This window comes from Geotrypetes seraphini, chromosome 4 (genome assembly GCF_902459505.1).
Source record: "Geotrypetes seraphini chromosome 4, aGeoSer1.1, whole genome shotgun sequence".
Lineage (NCBI taxonomy): Eukaryota > Metazoa > Chordata > Amphibia > Gymnophiona > Dermophiidae > Geotrypetes > Geotrypetes seraphini.
Genome location: NC_047087.1, coordinates 88,746,436 through 88,769,020, shown reverse-complemented (window position 1 = coordinate 88,769,020; position 22,585 = coordinate 88,746,436). Strand labels below are relative to the sequence as shown.

At 46.1% G+C, this 22,585-nt stretch overlaps 1 protein-coding gene across 5 annotated transcripts in view; it reads left to right on the top strand.

Moving 5' to 3' along the window:
- NECTIN3 (nectin cell adhesion molecule 3) overlaps window positions 1–22,585 on the top strand; it is a 240,774-nt gene that overhangs the window by 57,098 nt on the left and 161,091 nt on the right. For 4 of the 5 annotated variants that reach the window (XM_033941926.1, XM_033941925.1, XM_033941922.1 and 1 more), the window contains exon 2: window positions 12,198–12,539. The exons of the other annotated variant lie outside the window; for it this stretch is intronic. In XM_033941926.1, coding sequence (XP_033797817.1) covers window positions 12,198–12,539 — 342 coding nt within the window. The remainder of the gene's footprint in view (window positions 1–12,197; window positions 12,540–22,585) is intronic. 5 annotated transcript variants of the gene reach the window in all.

Genomic DNA, 22,585 nt, shown 5'->3' with positions numbered 1-22,585 from the left:
ATATGTATGTCTGTCTTTCTTTCTTTCTGTCTCTCTCCCTGTTCTTGTGTCTTTCTTCTTTTCTTTCTGTCTCCCTCCCTCCTACTATTTGTCTTTCTTTCTATCTGTCTCTCTTCCTGCCCCCTATGCAGCATTTATCTCCCCCTTTCCACTTTCCTGTACAGTAGCCATATCAGCATTCAACCCTCCACACTTCCCTGTGCAGCATTTTGCTCCCTCCCCACTTCCCTGTGCAGCAGCTAGTACAGCCTCCTTCCTTCACATGTCCCCTATTTTCAGCCCCAGTTCCAAACCCATTTTTACGCCCCTCCCTCCCACCACGGTCCAACAGCACCTCTTCCCTGCTTCCCCGGTCAGCAGCACCTCTTCCCTGCTTCCCCGGTCAGCAGCACCTCTTCCCTGCTCCCCCAGTCCCTCTTCCCTGCTCCCCCGGTCCCCTTCCTATGTCCTTAATGCCCACAGTGCCTCCTTCCCGTGTCCTTAGTGCCCTTTCCTATGTCCTTAGTGCCCCCAGTGCCTCCTTCCAATGCCCCCCTCAATGCCTTTTAGACATTGTTCCACCCACACCCTCCCCCCGAAGCCAGCCAGCCTGCCTGCCTCCCATCCCTCTGTGCAGTAGAACCTTTAATTTCTACCCCCCCCCATTCTCCCTTACAGTAGAATTCGGCATTTGCAGCATGTTTCTATATACCCCCCGCCTCCTTACGCTACTACCGCTGCCATGCAACCGACCCCACTGACTCTTCCATCGTGAGACGAACACAAACCTCCGGCCTGCAGCAGCTCCACAGCATTCTAAACATTCTGCTTCGCGGCCTTCTACTGTCCTGATTTTCTCGGCATTGAAAATCAAGACAGTAGAAGGCTGAGAAGCAGAATGTTTAGAGTGCTCTGGAGCTGCTGCAGGCCGGAGGTTTGTGTTCATCTTGCGGTAGGAGGGTTGGATGGTAGGCTCAACCCGCCGGCCCCAGAGGTCCGCCCGCAGGCACGACTGGTGGCCGTGTAGACATCTCCTTGGGCAGCAAGGGTTGGACACGTACCGCACCGTGCACGGGGCTCTCGTTGACCCGGGGCTTCGGTGCCATCAACGGAGGGAAAGAACGCAGTCAAAGAAAGCGCGGCTGCTTCATCTCGTTTGTTTGGCGGCGGCCCCCGGCCCCCACCGCTGCGATGCATCTGAGGTGGGGGAACCAACATCAACCCTGGATTCAGTGTCAGCATTAGGGTTTCGCCGACCGCCAACGCTCAGCCGCACCGTGAGAGCCGGGTGAGGAAGGCCGCCACAGCCTTGCGGCTTCCCCCCAGCCTCGCGGCTTCCCCTTCTAACAACTTCATTTTTAAGTTCAAAGCCGCCGCAGCTCCTCTCTCGATCCCCGCCTGGTGCGATTCGAGAGAGGAGCCTTGCCGGCGGTTTGAACATAAGCCTGATGCGCAGACCTCGGCTGGCTGCAGCGGTGGTAAGCCCGATGCTTGTAAGCGCGCATGCACACTCTCATGGCCGCAACGGATCAGGGAACACGGCTTTAGAGTGCACATGCGCGACTAACATTTTATTATTATAGATTATAGTGAACATCTTCCTTAAAATAATTGATTAAAGAAGAGAAAAAAAATTCATGTAAGTCTATAGCCTCAATCGTTCTTATTTCCTCGGAGGAAATCTCTTTGGAAACTATATGGGATGCCTTTAAGGCAACCATAAGAGGGCAGATCATTTCATATTCGATATATGTTAGGAAATTACTTAGATTAGAGTTTTCCAATTTAGAACAAAATATCACTGCATTAGAATCACAATTGACTTTAAAGAGGGAACAAAATACCTTGAATGCCCAGTTAAAAGCTAAATATAAATACAATGAGATTTCCTCACAATTGACGAGGAAAGATTTGTTCTGTCAGCAAGCTGTGTATTATGGAAACTCAAATAAAGCGAGAAGAGTATTGGCTAATTATCTTAAAGCTAAAAAGAGAAGAGTAAAGATTGCAGCAATTAAGGATGAAAAAGGAAAAATTTGTACTCACATTGGAGACTTGTTAAAACAATTTTTAGATTATTATAAAGCTTTATATTCTTCTGAGCTGTATCCAAATAAAGAAAATGAAGGAAGAGAATTTTTAAATTTAATTAATGGGCCAAAATTCCCGAGCATGTAAAAGAAAAACTTGACGCCTATATCAACCTCAGAGTTTCTGTCAGCTTTGAAGTCTCTCAGACCTGGATCCGCTCCGGGTAGTGATGGATTCACTATGAAGTTTTTCAAATCTTTCCAAAACATACTGTACCTCAGATAATAGGTACTATGGCAGAGGCTTTAACAATCGTTTTGCCAAAGCCAAACAAAGATCCTATGTTGGTGTCAAACTACAAGCCTATTTCTTTAATCAACGTGGATGAAAAAATTCTAGCTAAACTATTGGCGCTAAGGTTAGCTAAGGCTCTCCCTTATATGATTGGAATACACCAAACGGGTTTTGTTGCTCAAAGACATTCTTCAAATAATACCAGATTGGCATATCATATGCTAAATTTAGCAAAAACAATGGATGATCCGGCCTTCTCTGTCTCTCTGGATGCAGAGAAGGCTTTTGATCGTGTGGAATGGACTTTTATGTACCAAGTAATGGATTGGTTTGGTATAGGTTCCGGATTGATTCATATGATTCAAACCTTCTATAGTTCCCCTTCTGTTAGATTATATATTAATAATTCATTCTTAGAGCGTTTTAGTTTGAAGAGGGGAGTTGGACAGGGATGTCCCCTATCTCCTTTGCTTTTTGATATTGTTTTGGAACCCAAAGGAGATACAGGGAATTCCTTATGCTGGTTGAAATTATAAAGTTTCGGCATATGCGGATGATATTTTGCTTCATTTGAAAAATCCTGAATCAACCATTTTTCATTTACTGTCATTGATTGATTGTTTTGGAAAATTTTCTGGATATAAGATAAATTGGAGTAAATCAGAGGTTCTTCCGTTGAATGTACACTGTGTAAAAGCTTTATTTGATGCTTTCCCATTCCTTTGGAAGGAAGAGGGAATAAAATATTTAGGTGTAATGATTCATAAAACATTGGAAGACACAATGACAGTAAATGAAAAATCTTTATTGCTGAAAGTCAAAGAAATGTGTGAGCAATGGAACCCATTACATCTTTCTTGGTGGGGGGAGAGTCCAAACGATCAAAATGATTATTTCGCCTGTAGTTTGCTGCCAAATGAGTATGTTGCCAGTTTATTTTCAAGGGTCCTTTTATAAAAAAACTGAATGGGATCCTTACAAAATTCCTTTGGTTTCTAGAATTGCCTTAGTAGCTTTGCAAAAATCACAATGTGTGTGTGTGTGTGGGGTAAATTTTCCAAATTTCTACAGGTATCACTAAGCTTTTATTTTGCGTCAGGATATGTATTGGATCCTTTCTAAATTCATGGAGAATCTGCCGGATTGGTTGATACTAGAAAGTCATCTTATGGCCCCATTACGTCTTAAATACAAAAAGGGAACCATTCCTAGAAGTCAAAATGACACTGCGTGTGATTTTTGCTTAATTGTTAATTATTAATTAAATGGGAATAAGCCTCAGGTTTTAGTTATGGTAGGGAGGATGGGTTCAAGCTGGTGATGTAAACAGGAGTAAGAGAAAATAATTTTTCTCTCTTGGAAGAAATCCCAGAATGGGAAAAATTACTCCATAATCTGAGGCTTGTTCCCATCTATAATAATAAAACCCTAGAGCACGCATACACTCTTGAAAATTTGTGATTCCTGGCGCCGTGAGATGTTCTTCTGTGGCAGTATTCTATTTGACACCTCATGGCGCTTGCAGGGTCTGGAGACGCGTGCGGTGGCTGAAGGCGCGCGACTGTGCTCTTTCCCTGCCCGCGTCCTCGCCGCATCACCTCCCGCTCTCACTCGCCGCTGCCGCCACTGATCCTCCTCTTCAGAGCAGCCTGCGATCATGGCCGGCTTTAAAGAACCTCACAGGTCGCTCTCCAACCTCATTAGCACGCTCCCTCTGACGCCACCACGATCGCAGGCTGCTTTGAAGAGGAGCAGGCCAGAAGACGCCGGGATGGAGGGAGGGTAAGAAGGGGATCAATACCGGGAGCCAGGGGGAGAGGGAAAGGGAAAGGGGACTGCTTTGAGGGGAGGGGTGTGCTGGGGGGAGACAGAAGGGGCCATGGATAGGGAGAGGGAAAGGGGCTGCTTTGGGGGGAGGTTTGCTGGGGACAAACAGCTTTGCTCTGGGGGGAAGACAGAAGGGGCCATGGAGAAACAGGGAGAGGGAAAGGGGGCTGCTTTGGAGGGGAGGTGTGCTGGGGACAGACAGCTTTGCTCTGGGGGAAGACAGAAGGGGCCCTGGAGAGACAGGGAGAGGGAAAGGGGGCTGCTTTGGGGGGAGGGGTGTGCTTGGGCAAACAGCTTTGCTCTGGGGGGGAGACAGAAGGGGCCATGGAGAGACAGGTAGAGGGAAAGTGGGCTGCTTTGGGGGGGGAGGGGTGTGCTGGAGGGGAGACAGAAGGGGCCATGGAGAGATAGGGAGAGGGAAAGGGGGCTGCTTTGGGGGGAGGTGTGCTGGGGAAGACAGAAGAGGGCCATGGAGAAACAGTTAGGGAGAGGGAAAGTGGGCTGCTTTGAGGGGGAGGTGTGTGCTGGGGGCAGACAGCTTTGCTCGGGGGGGGAGGGGGGGGGAGACAGAAGGATACAGACAGTGGCCAAGGAGAGAGAGATAAAGAAACACAGACAGACACATCGATTCTAGCACCCGTTAATGTAACGGGCTTAAAGACTAGTTTAATTAATAATTAACAATTAAACAAAAATCACATGCAGTGTCATTTTGACTTCTAGGAATGGTTCCCTTTTTGTATTTAATTAATAGATAACCATTGTTTAATTTAGTTTATTGTCCCATTACGTCTTAGCCATATTTTGAGTATCAAGCTTCCTCTGATTTATAAGGATAATATTATTCTTCATTCCACCTGGAAGACATTAAAATTCATAGATGCCTTAACTTTGGTTTCAATGCAACAGTCTACGTGTCAATCCCTATGGTTAAACTCCAAGATACAAATCGGCGAGTCTAAAATTCTCTGGAAGCATTGGTTGCAAGCAGGCATACATACTTCGGAAGATGTAATTTCTAATGGGAAAATGGTAAATTTATTATAATTGCTACAATCATTTGGCATATCAAAGTCTCAAGGTTTTAAATGGTTGCAGTTGAAACAGGCCATTCAGAAAGGGTTCCCTGATTGGCGCAACTTAAAAAATCAGTATACCTGGCTGGGCCTGTGTTTCCAGACAGATTTTCAAGGGTATTAAGCCGCTAAGTGGTATAAATTAATATCTGAGTATTTGGCTAAAAACCCCAAAACAAGCTTAAAGGATATTTGGAGCACTGAAGTAAAGCAGCATATTTCTGCTACTCAATGACCACGGATTTGGACTTGGAGAATGAGATGTGCAGCGTTGGCATCTATGAAACAAACTTGGACCCCTGTTCATTTACAAAAGTTGGATAGTTCAAAGTCTAATAGATGCTGGCACTGTCATCTTGAAGTAGGGACACTAGATCACTTGTTGTTTTATTGTCCCTTGATACTCAACTTTTGGAAGTCTATTTGGGGTAAAATTAATAGGATATTGGAGGCTTCTATTCCACTGTCATATGACATTGTTTTGTTTGGGACTTTATTGCGACCTAAGAGTCCAGTTGATACAAGCAAAAACAGACTTCTTCTGAACTTCAACTTTTGGTGGGAAACTTTATGTCAATATTATAGATATGAAAAAATGATCTCTGAACAACAGGGACTTAATAAAAAATTCAAAGCAACGTGGGGTCCATTAGCGGAATTTGTTAAAAATGATTAATAGAATAAGTTTTTAATTCCTAGTTTATTTTAGTACACACATCCAGGGAAGGGAGGGAGGGAGGGGGAGACGAGGGGGGGAATGTACTTTTTTATTTTATTGTTTGGTATTAAGTGCTGTTTATGGTATTAAATAATTGTATATTCTTTGCACTTTATGTTGGATTTGAAAACAACAATAATAGGTGACCAATTGGTGCTCAATCCTATTTATTGTATTCAACTCGACACGATCGTGTTTCGGCTCAAGAAGGACCTGCCTCAGGAGTCTTATTGAAACGTGAAGGATAAAATGTACACGTTCACATGCTCATATTTTCCATTTAGTTATACATTTTCAAATCGGTGAAGATAGCAGCACACACTGTTTTTTTGTTTTGTTTTTTACAAGCGGTGGTGTTTTTCACGGTTCAATGTATAACTAAATGTGGGCTTTAGCAGGTGCTGACTGTGTTTCCCTCCCCGCCCCACCCAACACCGCAGATGGATTTCTGGAGGTCTGAGGTCTCAATCCAACTTTGGTCCCACTGGTAGCACAAAGATCACAGCAATTGGTATTTTTACTCTTACTAGTCTGAGGTAGTGGTTTTCTCCAGTTTCTAGCTGTGGTGTAAGCTGTTTCAACATTTTTATTACGAGTCATACTTTCTGGCACCATAATATGCTATCAGCTACAATGCTCAATGTTTGCGTGACAAGTCATACTTCACAGTATAATTGTGCAACATTAGGACCCCTGACAAAGACAAAGGAAGCCGAAACACAGATCATGTTGGTTTTGATATAAGTTTATATTTTCATGATAAATGTCACTATCTTCATGAGCAATTGTTACTTGTAGTATTCCAGATACATTTAGTGTTTGTTTTTCATATTTGGATATTTGATCTTAATAAAATTATCATTTCATAACTGTTCCTGTGACATCCAGAAACTATTGTTGCATTTTTGTTTTGTTCTGGCAGTGTAAGCTGAAGCAGGCGCCAACACAGCATAGTGAGTACAGGCTATTACTGCCTAAGGGAGAATCGGAGGGGTCTGAAAGATGCTGTTTTGGTGGTCTCTGAGGCTTAGTATAGGATTCCTCACTCACAGAAACCCCTTCCCAGAATTTTTTAAACTTTGATATAGCTCTCCTGGGCTGTTTTTTTGGCACCAAAATGTTGTCACCATGGCCATCTTGGACTTCCTAATTTAAAAGCCTCTGTCTGTTTAAAAGCTCCTTGATTTTAATTAAAATCGATTGGAATGGACTCCTCAGACTGCTCTACTCCTATATCATGCCAGGTTTGCACTGGATGGCCGGCTAAGGAATGTCTGTGTGCCATGTGCCACGGTGCAAGTGAGGGAGGGGCGGGAGCCATTATGACTTTTCTGGCTCTAAAACCCGATCAGTCACCTATAAAGCCAGAGCAGCAGTGCTACCTAAAGGCAGAAAATCTCCCACACATAGGTTTAGAATCAGCAGAATCCCAAGCTGTTTATCCTGAAGAGAAGCTAACAGTCCCTGTAGCTAAAGGAAAAGATATTGTCTCAAATAGCCAGAGAGGAGAGCCAGAGAGCACCAAAGTCAGAAGCTTAAACTTAGCTCACACAAGAGAGAACAGTGCAGTAAGAGCTTCTTTGGAAGGCTCTCCAGGCCAAACAGAAGCAGAGGGAAGAACCAATGGTGTGGCAAGGAACAGAACAGCCAAGCCTAGCAGAGACCTGCTATATGAAGGTGGCCATGGAAAGTCTCTGCACCAGAACTGGAAGTACCTGAGCCTGTGGAGGTGAACTTAACCATGTCTTGCCAATAACTTTTTCTTGTTTTTTGGTGTTGTGAAGAAAGAACTGCTTACATTTTGGGAATTGCTTGGAAGAACAATTTTTGGAATTGTTTGGAAGTTATAGGAGTAGCTTCAGAGCTGGAGTACCAGTAAAAGCTAGCTGTGAGGCAGTGCTGAGAAGGCCTCACCAAACTGTTTTGGGGGATTGTTTCACTGTGCTTTTCCATCTTATTGCTGTGGCTGCCAACACTAGCCACATTTAGGGGTTAGAATTGTTTTGGGGAATTCGCTAGAAATCTGGGCTGGGATATTTGTGAGTTTGTTTTTGAAAAGGGGTGAATTAAGCAATTCTTCCCCAGTCAGCTCCTTGGAGCTTGAACTAGAGAGTTGCGCGGGGACAGAAATCCCACCTGTCCCCGCCAAAGTCCCACCCGTCCCCACCCGTCCCCGTGAGGAATCCCACCCGTCCCCACCCGTCCCCGTGAGGAATCCCTCCGTCCCCACCCGTCCCCGCGAGGAATCCCCTCCGTCCCCACCCGTCCCCGCGAGGAATCCCCTCCGTCCCCGCCCGTCCATATAAACTTCAGAAATAGTTATTTCATTTAATTATGCTACTGAATTAAAGGCTCTGGTAGAAACCATTTACAAATAAGCAAAAAGACTTTATTAATTTGAAAATATTAATTGGGAAGAATACATACTTTGCAAATGGGTTTCTACCAGAGCCTCTAATGTTTATAAATTTTTATCAACACAACTAATATACTACTTTATCCTGAAGCAAAATAAAAAAAAAGAAATATAATTCTTTCCTACCTTTGTTGCCTGGTTTCTGCTTTCCTCATGTTCTCATTCAATTCCTTCCATCCACTGTCTCTCTTCCTTCTGCATCTTCCATTTGCTCTGTTACTGTGCCTCTCCCTTTCTTCCCCCTTCCAAATTGGTCTGGCACCCATCTTCTTCTCTCCGCTCCCCCCATAGTCTGGCATCTGTCTTCTTCCCTGCCAGCGTCTTCTCCCTACTCTCTCTTCCCCATTTCCTTTCAGCGTCCTTCTCCCCCCATCTTCCCCATGTCCTGTCAGCGTCCTTCTCCCCCCTCTGTCTTCCACATGTGCTTTCAGTGTCCTTCTCCCCCCTCTGCTTCCCCATGTCCTTTCAGCGTCCTTCTCCCTCTCTGTCTTCCCCATGGCCTTTCAGCGTCCTTCTCCACCCCCCCGTCTTCCCCATGTCCTTTCAGCGTCCTTCACCACCCCTTTGTCTTCCCCATGTGCTTTCAGCATCCTTCTCCCCCCTCTGTCTTCCACAAGTGCTTTCAGAGTCCTTCCCCCCCCCCGCCCTTCCCATGGGCTTTCAGCGTCCTTCTCCACCCCTTTGTATTCCCCCATGTGCTTTCAGCGTCCTTCTCCCTCCTCTGTCTTCAAGTGCTTTCAGCGTCTTCTCCCCCCCTCCTTCTCTACCGCCCCGGGTGCAGCACAGCCGGCCAGGTCCCCTTACTTTTGTGGCACTTCCCCGACCGACTGACAACAGCCCCGGTCCGACAAACCTCCCTGCCCTTAACTGCGAATCTAAATTACCTTATTACAGCTGCTGTAAGAAGATAATTTAGATTCGCGGCTACAGGGCAGGGAGGATTGTCGGACCGGGGCTGTTGTCGGTCGGTCGGGGAAGTGCCACAAAAGTAAGGGGACCTGGCCGGCTGTGCTGCAACCGGGGCGGGGTGTGGCGGGGCGGACCGCCCCGTCCCTTGGTAGCCACTCGAACCGCGAGGCTACTCTCCTCCTTACCTGCACTGCCTGCAGCACAGAGCCAAACGGAAGTCTTCCCGACTCAGTCGCGCGGCTTTTCTCTCTACCTTCTCTGCTTGCAGCACAGAGCCGAACGGAAGTGTTCCCGACGTCAACGCTGACGTCGGAGGGAGGGAGGGCTTTAAGCTTTAAGCCCTCCCTCCCCTCCGACGTCAGCGCTGACGTCGGGAAGACTTCCGTTCGGCTCTGTGCTGCAAGCAGAGAAGGTAGAGAGAAGAGCTGCGCGACTGAGTACATCCAGCCCCGCAGGAACCCCGCGACCCTCGGAGGCGTCCCCACGGGATCCCCGCGACCCTAGGGGGCGTCCCCACGGGATCCCCGCGACCCTAGGGGCGTCCCCACGGGATCCCCGTGACCCAAAGGGGGAACCCGCGGGATGCCCGCGGGTCCCGCGGGATTCCCGTCGTCCCCGTTCCCGTGCAGCTCTCTAGCTTGAACCTGCCTGTTACAGACCAGCCAGTACTTGTGAACCCTAATATGCTAGAGTTTTTCTTTTCTTTTGAACTTTGGCTTGTTTGTCTCTTGTTATTTCAAAAGAGAGAGAAGGGAGAGAAATAAAGGGGCCCGGTGAAGAAAACAGGATTGAAGCTGTTAAAGCACGGGTACCTAATAGGCCGTGGCAACTGGCCAGCTCTGCTGGAACTGTACAAAACTAACTTGACAAGGATATTGTGATCAGGGAATATCCTGAGATGTATGGCTTTTGTTTTGCCTGACAAATTTTTCTCGTTTAATGTGAGTTTGTAGTCATGAGTGAGGCATTGACTATGAAAAACTAGGCAGTTGCCTAAATGATTACTTTTTTTTTTGTTGTGTTAGAAAAGATATTTTCTTTTGGAAAGAATCATTTTTGTTAATGCCTACAGTGAATAATACTCTTAAGGTATACTTGAACACATAGTTAAAACTTACCATCCTGTGGAGCTTCCTCCTTATTGTGGAGCATGCCAGGATCATTTGCGCCACCCACTGAGGCACTGTAACTGTTGAATCGTGGAGGGTGACACCATGGACTTAGCCTTCTCTGGTCCCTCTAGGGTTGGAGACTCGCAGGTCACTCATTTGATAGGGAGAAAATCCCTTCCCGAGCCCTTGGATTACGACTTGGTGAAGCGCAGATGCGTGGATGCCTCGGAGCCGAAGAGGAACTAAGGTGAGGCCCTGAATGGGGGTCCTTTTGAATTTCCTACTCGGGGTTTTGTCTGATGTGGCAAACTTAAACTGTTGGGGTCCATCTGCACCATCAGAGGGCAAGCCGTAGCTGCACAAAGCACTCCCCCATAAAAAGGTCCACGATCAAGACCCAGAAGAACAGTTGGAGAAAGACTGGGGGTCAGAATCAATGCCTTTACTGCCCCAGAGTGAATCTTCAGTTTGAGGAGATTCAGGGTCTCAGAAGGTTTTTGACTCCTTTGGTACAAACTGAGAAGATACAGTACAGAGATAAAAACAAAAGACTGTGGATGTGGATGTTCTGAAAGATGATTTATTATTCGCTCTTCACAATAAAAATACAAATAAAAGTCTGAATTTGTAATATACATATGATTGTCCTGCCGGACCCTACACGGTCTGTCTTTCGGTGAGACCGCCTTCCTCAGGGGTCCGGATGATGCAGGGTACACAGATAAAAATATGAGCTAAAAACAATGTACATATCTTTGAGCTTCTACTGCCCTTTTATGTTCCAACATTCTTATAGTAAGGGGAAATAGTATCTTCCTCCTTCCATCTGTCGGCAGTAGCCTGGCTTGTTTCTTAGATGGACTTTTTCTTTTTTTGTGTTTATAGTTTATGGGATTGGGGTTTACAAAATATGGTTTCAAAAATTTTAGGATTACTGGAAGATTGATTTGTGGACTAACATTTTTTGTTCTGTATCTCTTGACATGTGTTTTGTCTTGTGTTGTGTTATTTCTTAATAAAATAGTTCTAACATTAAAAATGGCTCTTGTAGGGAGGAGGTATCTGGAAAAGGAATGTGGGGTGTTATTTTTTTTTGTAATTGGTCTTAGTTTACATTGTTCAGTGCCATTTGTTTGCTTTGTTTGAAATTTGTTCATTGTGATCTTTTGGTTTTACTAAAAGGCTTTCATAAATAAAAATTTATGGCTCTTGTAAAACTGCACAGGAGTATGCACGCATAAATAGGTGTACTACAAAATCGCACCTACCTTTATTTCCAAAGGTGTAATTTGGATGGCATTTTGTACTTGTTCTAAAATACACACATTTACTTCTTCAAGCCAGATGTCAATTTGTCTGCTATTGAAGTACATTCTGGCCCTAAAAGAAATACCATGGAAGACAAAATAACTTAATATTTGGGGAGTGTGTGGCACAGTGATTAGAGCTACAGCCTCAACACCCTGAAGTTGTGGGTTCAAATCCCATGCTGATCCTTGTGACCCTAGTCAAGTCACTTAATCTCCCATTGCCCCAGGTACATTAGATAGAGTGTAAGCCCACTGGGACAGATAGGGAAATGCTTGAGTGTCACCTGAATGTAAACCACTTAGGCTATAAGTGGTATAGATATAAATTAATTCATTAATAAAAAGGCATTTTTTAAGCTAACATGCCACTTCCAATCATATGTTATGTATAACAAGTTCACGTTTTTCCACATAAATCCTGCATGGTGTGTTCAAATATTGCTGAAGAGATTAAAGGTAGCAAATGAGTTGATGCTTTTATGATCCATTCAGGTCAATTAATTATAATTATTTGTTTGTTTTTAGGTGTCTTAGCTGAACCAATTATTGTTGATTCTCATGTGACGGCTGTGTGGGGGAAGAATGTCACACTGAAATGTATAATAGACATGAATGAAACTATAACTCAAATCTCTTGGGAGAAGTTGGTCGGTAAATACACTCAAACTGTTGCCGTTCATCATCCTCACTATGGGGTGTCTTTTCAAGGAAAATACCAAGGGAGGACCACATTTAAAAACTATTCATTTATGGATGCAACTATTATCATCAATAACATTGATTTCTCAGATGCGGGGGAATACATATGCAAAGCTGTGACGTTCCCACTAGGAAATGCTCAGTCATCAACAATTGTAACCATATTGGGTATGTATGAGTGTTTGGTTTAATGTTGGTTAAGTTTATTTCACTGGAATTTTTCAGTAAGTATGTGGTTGACACATTGAATTCTAGCTACAAACTGTACTTTAGTTTTGAAAACTGGACTCTTGATATAACTGAATCACTACATTCTATATTCCATGAATTTGCTTTATCTTGCCCTTTAGATTCTTTCACTATAGAAATAGCTTTACTCCTGAAAGAAGAGCTGTGGTAATCTCAAGCTTTGAATGTCATCAATGATCTGTTTGTACAGTGCTGTAACTTCAGGGCATAGTTAAGGTATGTTTTACAACATCAGTTGCACTGAAACAGAAAACTTTATTGTGAATTAGTTGAGATCAAGATATTTTATTTGGTTCTGTGATTTAAAGCAGTGTTCTTCACCCTTTTTATGCCTATGGACCGGTAGAAATAAAATAATTATTTCGTGGACCGGCAAACTACTAAGACTGAAATAAAAAACCCCATCTCTGTCCCGTCCCCGTGAGTTCGGTCCCGCAAACCATCTGATCCCATCTGCACAAGCTTCAAATAGTTATGGTTTTATATTTAACATATTTTATTAAAGTGTAAAAAGAAACAATATTCTGTACAATTGTCATTTTATAAATACAAATAATACAGAGCAAGGTCAACAAAAAACCCTGTCTCCCCTCCCCTTCACATATATCCCCTCTATTATCAAGAAAACTGAATAAGCCAAATTATTACAGAATGCTACAGTATACTGCAGTCGCACATGACAGGAATAGTGTTAAGGGAGTGCAACTAGGGCAACTGCCCCCTGGTCAGAGAGAGCCCTAAGCCAGCTAAGAACATAAGAAGTTGCCTCCGCTGAGGCAGACCAGAGGTCCATCTTGCCAAGCGGTCCGCTCCCGCGGCGTCCCATCAGGCCTAATTGCCTGAACAGTGTCCCTGTCTAATTTTGTAACTGCATCTAAACCTATCCCTATAACCTACCTCTACTCCTACCTCTAATCCTATCCCTATAACCTACCTCTACTCCTGTCTGTACCCCTCAATCCCTTTGTCCTCCAGGTACCTATCCAAACCTTTGAAGCCTTGTAGCGTGCTCCTGCTTATCACATCCTCCGGTAGCGCGTTCCATGTATACACCACCCTCTGGCTGAAAAAGAACTTCCTTGCGCTTGTTCTAAACCTTCCCCCTTTCAATTTCTCTGAGTGCCCCCTTGTGCTTGTGGTTCCCCATAATTTGAAAAATCTGTCCCTGTCTACTCTTTCTATGCCCTTCATGATCTTGAAGGTTTCTATCATGTCTCCGCTTCTCCAGGGAGAAAAGCCCCAGCTTTTTCAGTCTGTCAGTATATGAGAGGTCCTCCATACCCTTTATTAGCTTAGTTGCTCTTCTCTGGACTCTCTCAAGTACCGCCATATCCTTCTTGAGGTATGGCGACCAGTACTGGACACAGTACTCCAGGTGCGGGCGCACCATTGCACGATACAGTGGCAGGATGATACCCTTCTTAATGATTCCCAACATTCTGTTCGCCTTCCTTGAGGCTGTGGCGCACTGCGCCGACGCCTTCAATGATGTGTCTACCATCACTCCCAGGTCTCTTTCAAGGTTACTTACCCCTAGCGGTGATCCCCCCATTTTGTAAGTGAACATCGGGTTCTTTTTCCCTACATGCATGACCATGCATTTCCCTATGTTGAAGCTCATTTGCCACTTTATGGCCCACTCCTCCAGCGCTGTCAGATCCTTTTGGAGATCTTCGCAGTCCTCCGTGTTATCAACCCTGCTGTATAGTTTGGTGTCATCCGCAAATTTAATAACCTCACATTTTGTTCCTGCCTCCAGTTGTTAATAAATATATTGAACAGGAGCGGTCCCAGCACCGACCCCTGCGGAACTCCGCTCGTGACCCATTGCCAGTCTGAGTAATGGCCCTTTAATCCAACTCTTTGTTTCCTGTCCTCCAGCCAGATTTTGATCCATCGGTGGACCTCCCCTTGCACCCCGTGGTTCCATAGTTTCCTTAGCAGTCTTTCGTGTGGTACCTTGTCGAAGGCTTTTTGGAAGTCAAGGTAAATGATGTCTATAGATTCCCCTTTATCCACCTGGCTGTTTACCTCCTCAAAGAAGTATAGTAAGTTTGTGAGGCATGACCTACCCTTGCAGAAGCCATGCTGGCTCGGCTTTAGCTGCCCAGTGTTTTCGATGTGTTCCCAGATGCTGTCTTTAATCAGCGCTTCCATCATCTTACCCGGGACCGAGGTTAAGCTCACCGGCCTGTAGTTTCCTGGGTCTCCCCTTGAGCCTTTCTTGAAGATGGGCGTGACATTTGCTATTTTCCAGTCTTCCGGAATCTCTCCAGTTTTTAAGGATAGGTTGCACATTTGTCGAAGTGGCTCAGCTATTTCGTTCCTTAGTTCCTTGAGTACCCTTGGGTGAATGCTGTCCGGACCTGGCGATTTGTCGCTCTTTAGCCTGTCTATCTGCCTGAGGACATCCGCCTTGCTCACCTCTAGTTGGACCAGATTTTCATCCTGGTCTCCTTTTACGATCTCTTCGGGTTCCGGAATGTTGGTTGTGTCCTCCTTCGTGAAAACTGAAGTGAAGAACTCGTTTAACCTGTCAGCTATCTCCTTTTCCTCTTTTACCACTCCCTTTCTGTCTCCATCATCCAAGGGTCCCACTTCTTCCCTTGCTGGTTGCTTCCCCTTGATGTACCTGAAGAATGATTTGAAGTTTGTTGCTTTCTCCGCCAGTCTCTCTTCATATTCTCTTTTTGCTTTCCTAACCACTCGGTGACACTCCTTTTGGTGTTTTTTGTGCTCCTTTCGGTTGCCCTCCGATTGGTCCTTTTTCCATTTTTTGAATGATGCCTTCTTGTTACTTATTGCCTTTTTCACTGCATTTGTTATCCACACTGGGTTTTTCGTTCTATTTTTTTTGCACCCTTTCCTGAACTTGGGGACGCACAGGTTTTGTGCTTCGTGCACCGTGACCTTGAGTAAGGTCCAGGCTTTTTCTACGGACTCCATCTTCCTTGTGGTGTCCTTGAGTTTCTTTCCCACCATTTTCCTCATGGCATCATAATTCCCTTTTTTGAAGTTTAGTGCTGTCGTTGTAGTTCTTTTCACCTTGGATGATCCAATTTCTAGCCTGTACTGGATCGTGTTGTGGTCGCTGTTTCCTAGTGGGGCTAGTACCGCCACCTCCTTAGCGGGTCCCCCTAGTCCGGTGAAGATTAGGTCAAGAGTGGCATCTCCCCGTGTTGGTTCCTTGACCAGTTGTTCCATGAAACAGTCCCTCGTGACCTCCAGGAATTTTGTCTCCCTCATGCAGTTTGAGTGCCCTATATTCCAGTCTATTCCCGGGTGGTTGAAGTCCCCCATCACCACCACACTTCCACTTTTGCATACCTGCCCCAGTTCAGCCTCCAGATCCTGGTCGATTTCTTCCGTTTGTCCTGGTGGGCGATAGTACAGACTCAATTTTATGTCTGCTCCAGTTCCTCCTAGTAGATTAACCCATAGTGATTCCAAGTCATCCGCCCTTGCTGTTGTTTCCATCCTGGTTGAAGGTATGGAATCCTTTATATATAGCGCTATTCCTCCACCCTTTTTGTGTGACCTATCTCTCCTGTAGAGTTTGAACCCTGGTAAAGCCACATCCCATTTATTGTCATCTGTCCACCACGTTTCTGTGACTCCAATTATGTCTAGGCCCTTTTTGTTGGCTAAGACTTCCAGCTCTCCCATTTTAGCCCTTAGGCTCCTAGCATTAGTATATAGGCAATGTAAGTCCCGGTTGTTCGCCTTTCCTGCTGGCTTTCCTCGTGGTTTAGCGCTCCTGGCGACCCCCTCGTGAGTTGCCAGTCCCCAAGCCTCGTCTCGGTCATCCTCCTCCTGTGGTGTGTCTGTTTCGACCTCAGCATGTTTCCTCATTTTTGGTTGTCCCTCTGGATTCTGTTGTTCTCTTAGTCCTGTTTGTCAATTTCATTTGTGTCTTAGACCCCAGCAATTTGTCCTTAGGTCCTTCTTCAAAAATTTCCCACCCAGTCCTGAGCCCTCTTTTACAGTGTCCTTGCTCAATGTCCTTGGCCCTGTGCATCTGCATTGCGTCCTTAGGACCTTTTCCCAAAATATCCCACTCAGGCCCAATCCCCTAGAAGCTAAAGAAGCACTGCCTGGGCTTTGCAGTCCCCAGTTATGTCAAACACCAGCTCTAGCAGGATACATATTTCAAATCTGATATATTCTAATCACAAGATAGAAATAAAATTATTTTTTTCTACCTTTTGTTGTCTCTGGTTTCTGCTTTCATCGTCTTTTCACTCTCTTCCATCCAGCATCTGCCCTTCCATCCACTGTCTGCCCTCTCCCCCTTTTATATGGTATCTGCCTTCTTTCTATGCCCTCTCCCCTTTCCATCCAGCCTGTGCCCCCTCTCTCCTTTTTACATGATTCATTCTACTCTCATTTTTATCTCTCCTACACCAGATCTAGCATCTTTGTCCCTCTGTCCTTATTTCTCATCTGACCCTCTTCCCAACATCAATCTCTCTTTACTTTTTCATTCTTCTGTCTCTCCCCTTTCCCTCATCTGATCTCTCCATTCCACCCTATCTCCTTCCCCTCTAATCTCCCTGTCAGCTGTTTCCTTCCTATTTTCCTTCCTCCCTGTCCAGAGTACCCCTTCCCCTCCCTCCTCCCCAGTCCAGGAGTACCCCTTCTCCCTTCCCTCCCCTCCGTCCCTCTCCAGCAAATGTTTCCTCTCTTTAGCCTAGCAGCAGCTCTGTGTGCTTTTAACTTCGGCACACAGCTGCCCCTAAGCAGTATTATCCCAGGACAAGCAGGCAGCATATTCTTGACTGATGGGTGACGGCACCGACGGAGCCCCGGTACGGACAATTTTAGAGTGATTGCACTCTAAGAACTTTAGAAAGTTCTAGCTCGGCCGCACCGCGCACGCGCGAGTGCCTTCCCGCCCGACAGAGGCGCGCGGTCCCTCAGTTTCTTAGTTTCCGCGGAGCTAAGAAGTCGCACGTTTCAACGGCTGTTGAAAACTTTTTCCATTTTTCGCCTTCCCGCTCGCGTAAACGTCTTTAGAAGGTTTATTTCCTTCATTTTATTTTACTTTCTTTCTTAAAAAAAAAAAAAAAAAAAAAAACTGATTTAGTTTTCTTTCTTTTTTCGGTTTCGCCCCGGCGGGGCCTACTGCCACTATCGAAGCCTCGGCCTTCGATTTGGCTGAAGCCGTCTTCACATTCATGCCCCCTCAACCCGGGTTTAAAAAGTGCCAGCGGTGTGCACGGCCAATTTCACTGTCTGACCCACATAATTGGTGTCTACAGTGCCTTGGCCCGGACCATCAATCGTCTACCTGCACCCGCTGTGCGACTCTAAAGAAAAGAACTCTTAAAAATAGAGAGATTCAACAAAAACTTCTTTTCGGCACCGAGATGTCCGATACCACTCCGGCACCGACTTCGACTCCGGCTCAGTCGGCACCCACATCGTCGACACCACGCGATACCGCGTCGGTGTCGGCTCCTCCAGGTAAGCCGGCTAAGAAGCCTTCCCCGTTGGAGCGTCCTCCGGTCTCAATAGCAGCGAGCCCAATCCTGCAGACCTCGAGGCGCTCACGGAAGCGCTCCGCTCCAATAGAGGTGAGCCCCTCTACATCGGGTTCCTCATCCTCGGAGCGTAGAGCGGCACCGCAGGTACCGCAAAAGAAAAAGGCGGTACCGGTGCCTTCTCTCGAAGACCGTATTGCTGCTGTTCTAAAATTACAACTTAAAGAACAGTTAGAGCACATTCTGCCTTCACTCCTGGTACCGAGTCTTCCGGTACCAGTCCGGTCTGAGCCGCCGGTACCGACAGTGGATCGTCCTACTTTGTCAACTTCCACTTCGTCGGTACCGGTACAGTCTGTTTCCTCTGTCTCCATGCCGATTCTTGCACCGGAGCCGAGATCCCACCATCAAGCTGTTCAGACTTCGGCACCGGTGCATACAGTCACATCCCCCGGTACCGAGTCAGGCAGGTCAGGGAAATCTCATAGAAAATCCCATCACTTACAGTCTTCCACGCCGGATTCTCGGGACCGGAGCTTCCAAGTTCAAGACCCTGACTTGTGGGGCGACTCAGAAGACCCTCTCCTTTCTGAGGGAGAATGTTCTTCTGGTGAAGAGGACACCTCTGCCTTGGGGCCCTCCTCTAAACCAGAAGTATCTTCTTTTTCTTCCTTTTTAAAGGAAATGTGTGACTCTCTCTCTATTCCTTTGGAGGCTGAGTCACAGAAATCCAAAGCTTTTCTTGATGCTCTGGATTTTGATCAGCCTCCAAAGGAATACCTTAAGTTACCTCTCCATGATATCTTGAGAGAGACGTTCTATAAAAATTTGGAATCTCCCCTCACCATTCCTGGGGCTCCCCGAAAATTAGACTCTCTATATAGAGTCCTTCCTATCCCTGGGTTTGATAAACCCCAGTTACATCATGAGTCCCTTTTGGTCGAATCCACCCTCAAAAAGTCCAAGGGGGCTAGTGTGTATGCTTCTGTCCCTCCTGGCAGAGAGGGAAAGTCTATGGACAAGTTTGGGAAACGACTATACCAAAATGCAATGTTGGCGAATCGATCAGGGAATTATGCATTCCATTTCTCCTTCTACTTAAAGCAGCTTATTCAGAATATCTCTGCTTTTGAGAAATATCTCCCTGATCGGAAAAAGTCGGTTTTTCACCAAACTTGTTCTTCGCTTTTCCAGCTCCGGAAATTCATGGTTAGATCCATTTATGACACCTTCGAGCTGACCTCTAGGGCTACAGCCATCTCAGTGGCAATGAGACGGCTGGCCTGGCTTAGGGTTTCTGAACTCGATGTTAACCATCAGGATCGGCTAGCCAATGCACCTTGCCTAGGGGATGAGTTGTTTGGAGATTCCATGGACTCCACCACTCAAAAGTTATCGGCTCATGAGACTAGATGGGATACACTTCTTAAGTCTAAGAAGCCGCCAACAACCAGACCTTTTCGTCCACAATCCTCCTACCAGCGTAGATTTGTGGCTCGTCCTCTGCCTCAAGCTGCTCCCCAGCAACGACGCCAGAGACAACAAAGGCCGGCTGCTAGACAGCCTCAGCAACAACAACAGGTAAAACCTGCACCAGTGCAAAAGTCTACACAACCCTTTTGACTTAATTCTCCAGAACATAGCCAGTTTTGTTCCTTCTACCCAACTTCCACAACCTATAGGAGGACGCCTTACTTATTTCATAAGCCGTTGGGAACTTATCACGTCAGACCAGTGGGTCCTCAACATCATCCGCCACGGCTACTCTCTCAACTTTCAGTCACTACCTCCTCCAAGTCAACCAAAAGAGTCTGCTTCCAGTCCTCAATTAACCCTTCTTCTCCAAGAGGTTCAATCCCTCCTTCTTCTAAATGCCATAGAAGAAGTTCCCCTAGACCAGCAGGGGCAGGGGTTCTACTCCCGATATTTTTTAGTCCCCAAAAAAACAGGAGATCTCAGACCCATTCTAGATCTCCGCGATCTCAACAAATATTTGGTCAAAGAAAAGTTCAAGATGCTTTCTCTGGCCACTCTTTATCCTCTTCTCAATCAAGGCGACTGGCTATGTTCCCTCGATCTCAAAGAAGCGTACACTCACATACCAGTAAATCTGGCTTCCAGACAGTACCTACGCTTCATGATCAATCATTCTCATTACCAATACAAGGTGCTGCCCTTCGGCCTTGCCTCCTCTCCAAGGGTCTTCACCAAGTGTCTCATTGTGGTAGCGGCATTTCTACGCTCTCATCACTTCCAGGTCTTCCCTTACCTGGACGACTGGTTAATCAAGGCCACATCCGCTCAAGCAGTTCTTCTGGCCACCAACCAAACCATCTTGTTTCTACAAATTCTGGGGTTCGAGATCAATCTACCCAAATCTCATCTCATCCCTACTCAGAGACTTCAATTCATTGGAGCGATCCTGGACACACTCCTCATGAGAGCTTTCCTGCCATCCAATCGTCTTCAGACCCTTCAGTCTCTATGTCAACAGGTACTTTCACTGCCTTCCATCTCAGCCAGGCAAATGATGGTACTCTTGGGGCACATGGCGTCTACAGTTCATGTCACGCCCCTCGCACGTCTTCACCTACGCACTCCTCAATGGACCCTTGCTACTCAGTGGTCCCAAGCGACGGATCCTTGCTCACGACACATATCTGTGACATCATCTCTTCGTCAGTCTCTTCAATGGTGGTTGGTATCCTCAAATCTATCCAGAGGTCTTCTGTTCCATCAGCCCCCTCATCACCTGGTTATCACCACCGACGCCTCTCTTTATGCATGGGGAGCTCACTTGAACGAGTTCCAGACTCAAGGTCTTTGGACAGCCCAGGAAAAGAAGCATCAAATCAATTTCCTGGAACTCAGAGCGATGTTTTATGCCCTCAAGGCTTTCCAACATCTTCTCTTTCCTCAGGTCCTCTTGTTGTGCACAGACAATCAAGTTGCGATGTACTACATCAACAAACAGGGTGGGACAGGCTCTCGCCTTCTATGCCAAGAAGCCCAAAAGATCTGGAATTGGGCCATAGATCACCATCTCTTCCTGAAAGCTATCTACATTCAGGGAACACAGAATTCTTTAGCGGACAAACTCAGCAGAATTCTCCAGCCTCACGAGTGGACACTCGATCCTATAACTCTGCAGTCTATCTTCACTCAATGGGGCACTCCTCAGATAGACCTCTTTGCAGCTCCTCACAATCACCAGCTGCCCCTCTTCTGCTCCAGACTTTACTCTCCTCACCGTCTGACAGCGGATGCTTTTCTCCTCGACTGGTCGAATCTGTTCCTGTACGCCTTCCCTCCTCTGCCTCTAATGTTGAGAACCTTATTCAAGCTCAAGAGGGAACGAGCCACCATGATTCTGATTGCTCCGAGGTGGCCCAGGCAACATTGGTTCTCCCTTCTACTTCAACTCAGTTCCAGGGAACCTTTTCTTCTTCCTCTGTTTCCTTCTCTGCTTACGCAACAGCAGGAAACCCTCCTTCATCCCAACCTCCAGTCTCTACACCTGACAGCTTGGTATCTCTCGGGCTGACATCTCATGATACTCTCTTATCTCAGCCTGTTCGTTCCATTCTGGATGCCTCCAGGAAACCAACCACTCTGCAATGTTACCATCAGAAGTGGACGAGATTTTCCTCCTGGTGTCTTCTTCATCATCTTGATCCCACTTCCCTGGCAGTGGAGACGTTGTTGGACTATTTGCTCTCTTTGTCTGACTCTGGCCTTAAGTCTTCGTCCATCAGAGTCCACCTCAGTGCCATTTCAGCTTTTCATGAGCCAGTCCATGGAAAACTTCTCTCAGCTCATCCCCTGGTGTCCAGGTTCATGCGTGGGCTTTTCAACGTGAAACCACCTCTTAAAGCCCCTCCTGTTATCTGGGATCTCAATGTGGTTCTTTCTGCTTTAATGAAGCCTCCATTTGAACCCTTGGCTACCTCTCCTTTCAAGTTTCTTACTTGGAAGGTGCTTTTCCTTATTGCCCTTACCTCTGCCAGGAGGGTCAGTGAGCTTCATGCACTGGTCGCAGATCCTCCCTTTACGGTTTTTCACCATGACAAGGTGGTTCTGCGTACACATCCAAAGTTTCTCCCTAAGGTTGTATCTGAATTCCATCTCAACCAATCCATTGTTCTCCCTGTTTTCTTTCCAAAACCTCATTCTCATTCTGGAGAACAAGCTTTACACACTTTGGATTGTAAAAGGGCTCTGGCTTACTATCTAGAGCGTACGAAACCCCACAGATCAGTTCCTCAACTTTTTCTGTCCTTTGATCCAAATAAATTGGGACGTCCCGTTTCTAAACGTACGTTGTCTAATTGGCTGGCAGCGTGCATTTCATTTTGTTATGCTCAGACCGGACTGACACTGGAAGGTTCTGTCACGGCCCATAGAGTCAGAGCAATGGCAGCATCTGTAGCTTTCCTCCGCTCCACTTCTATTGAGGAAATCTGCAAGGCTGCTACTTGGTCC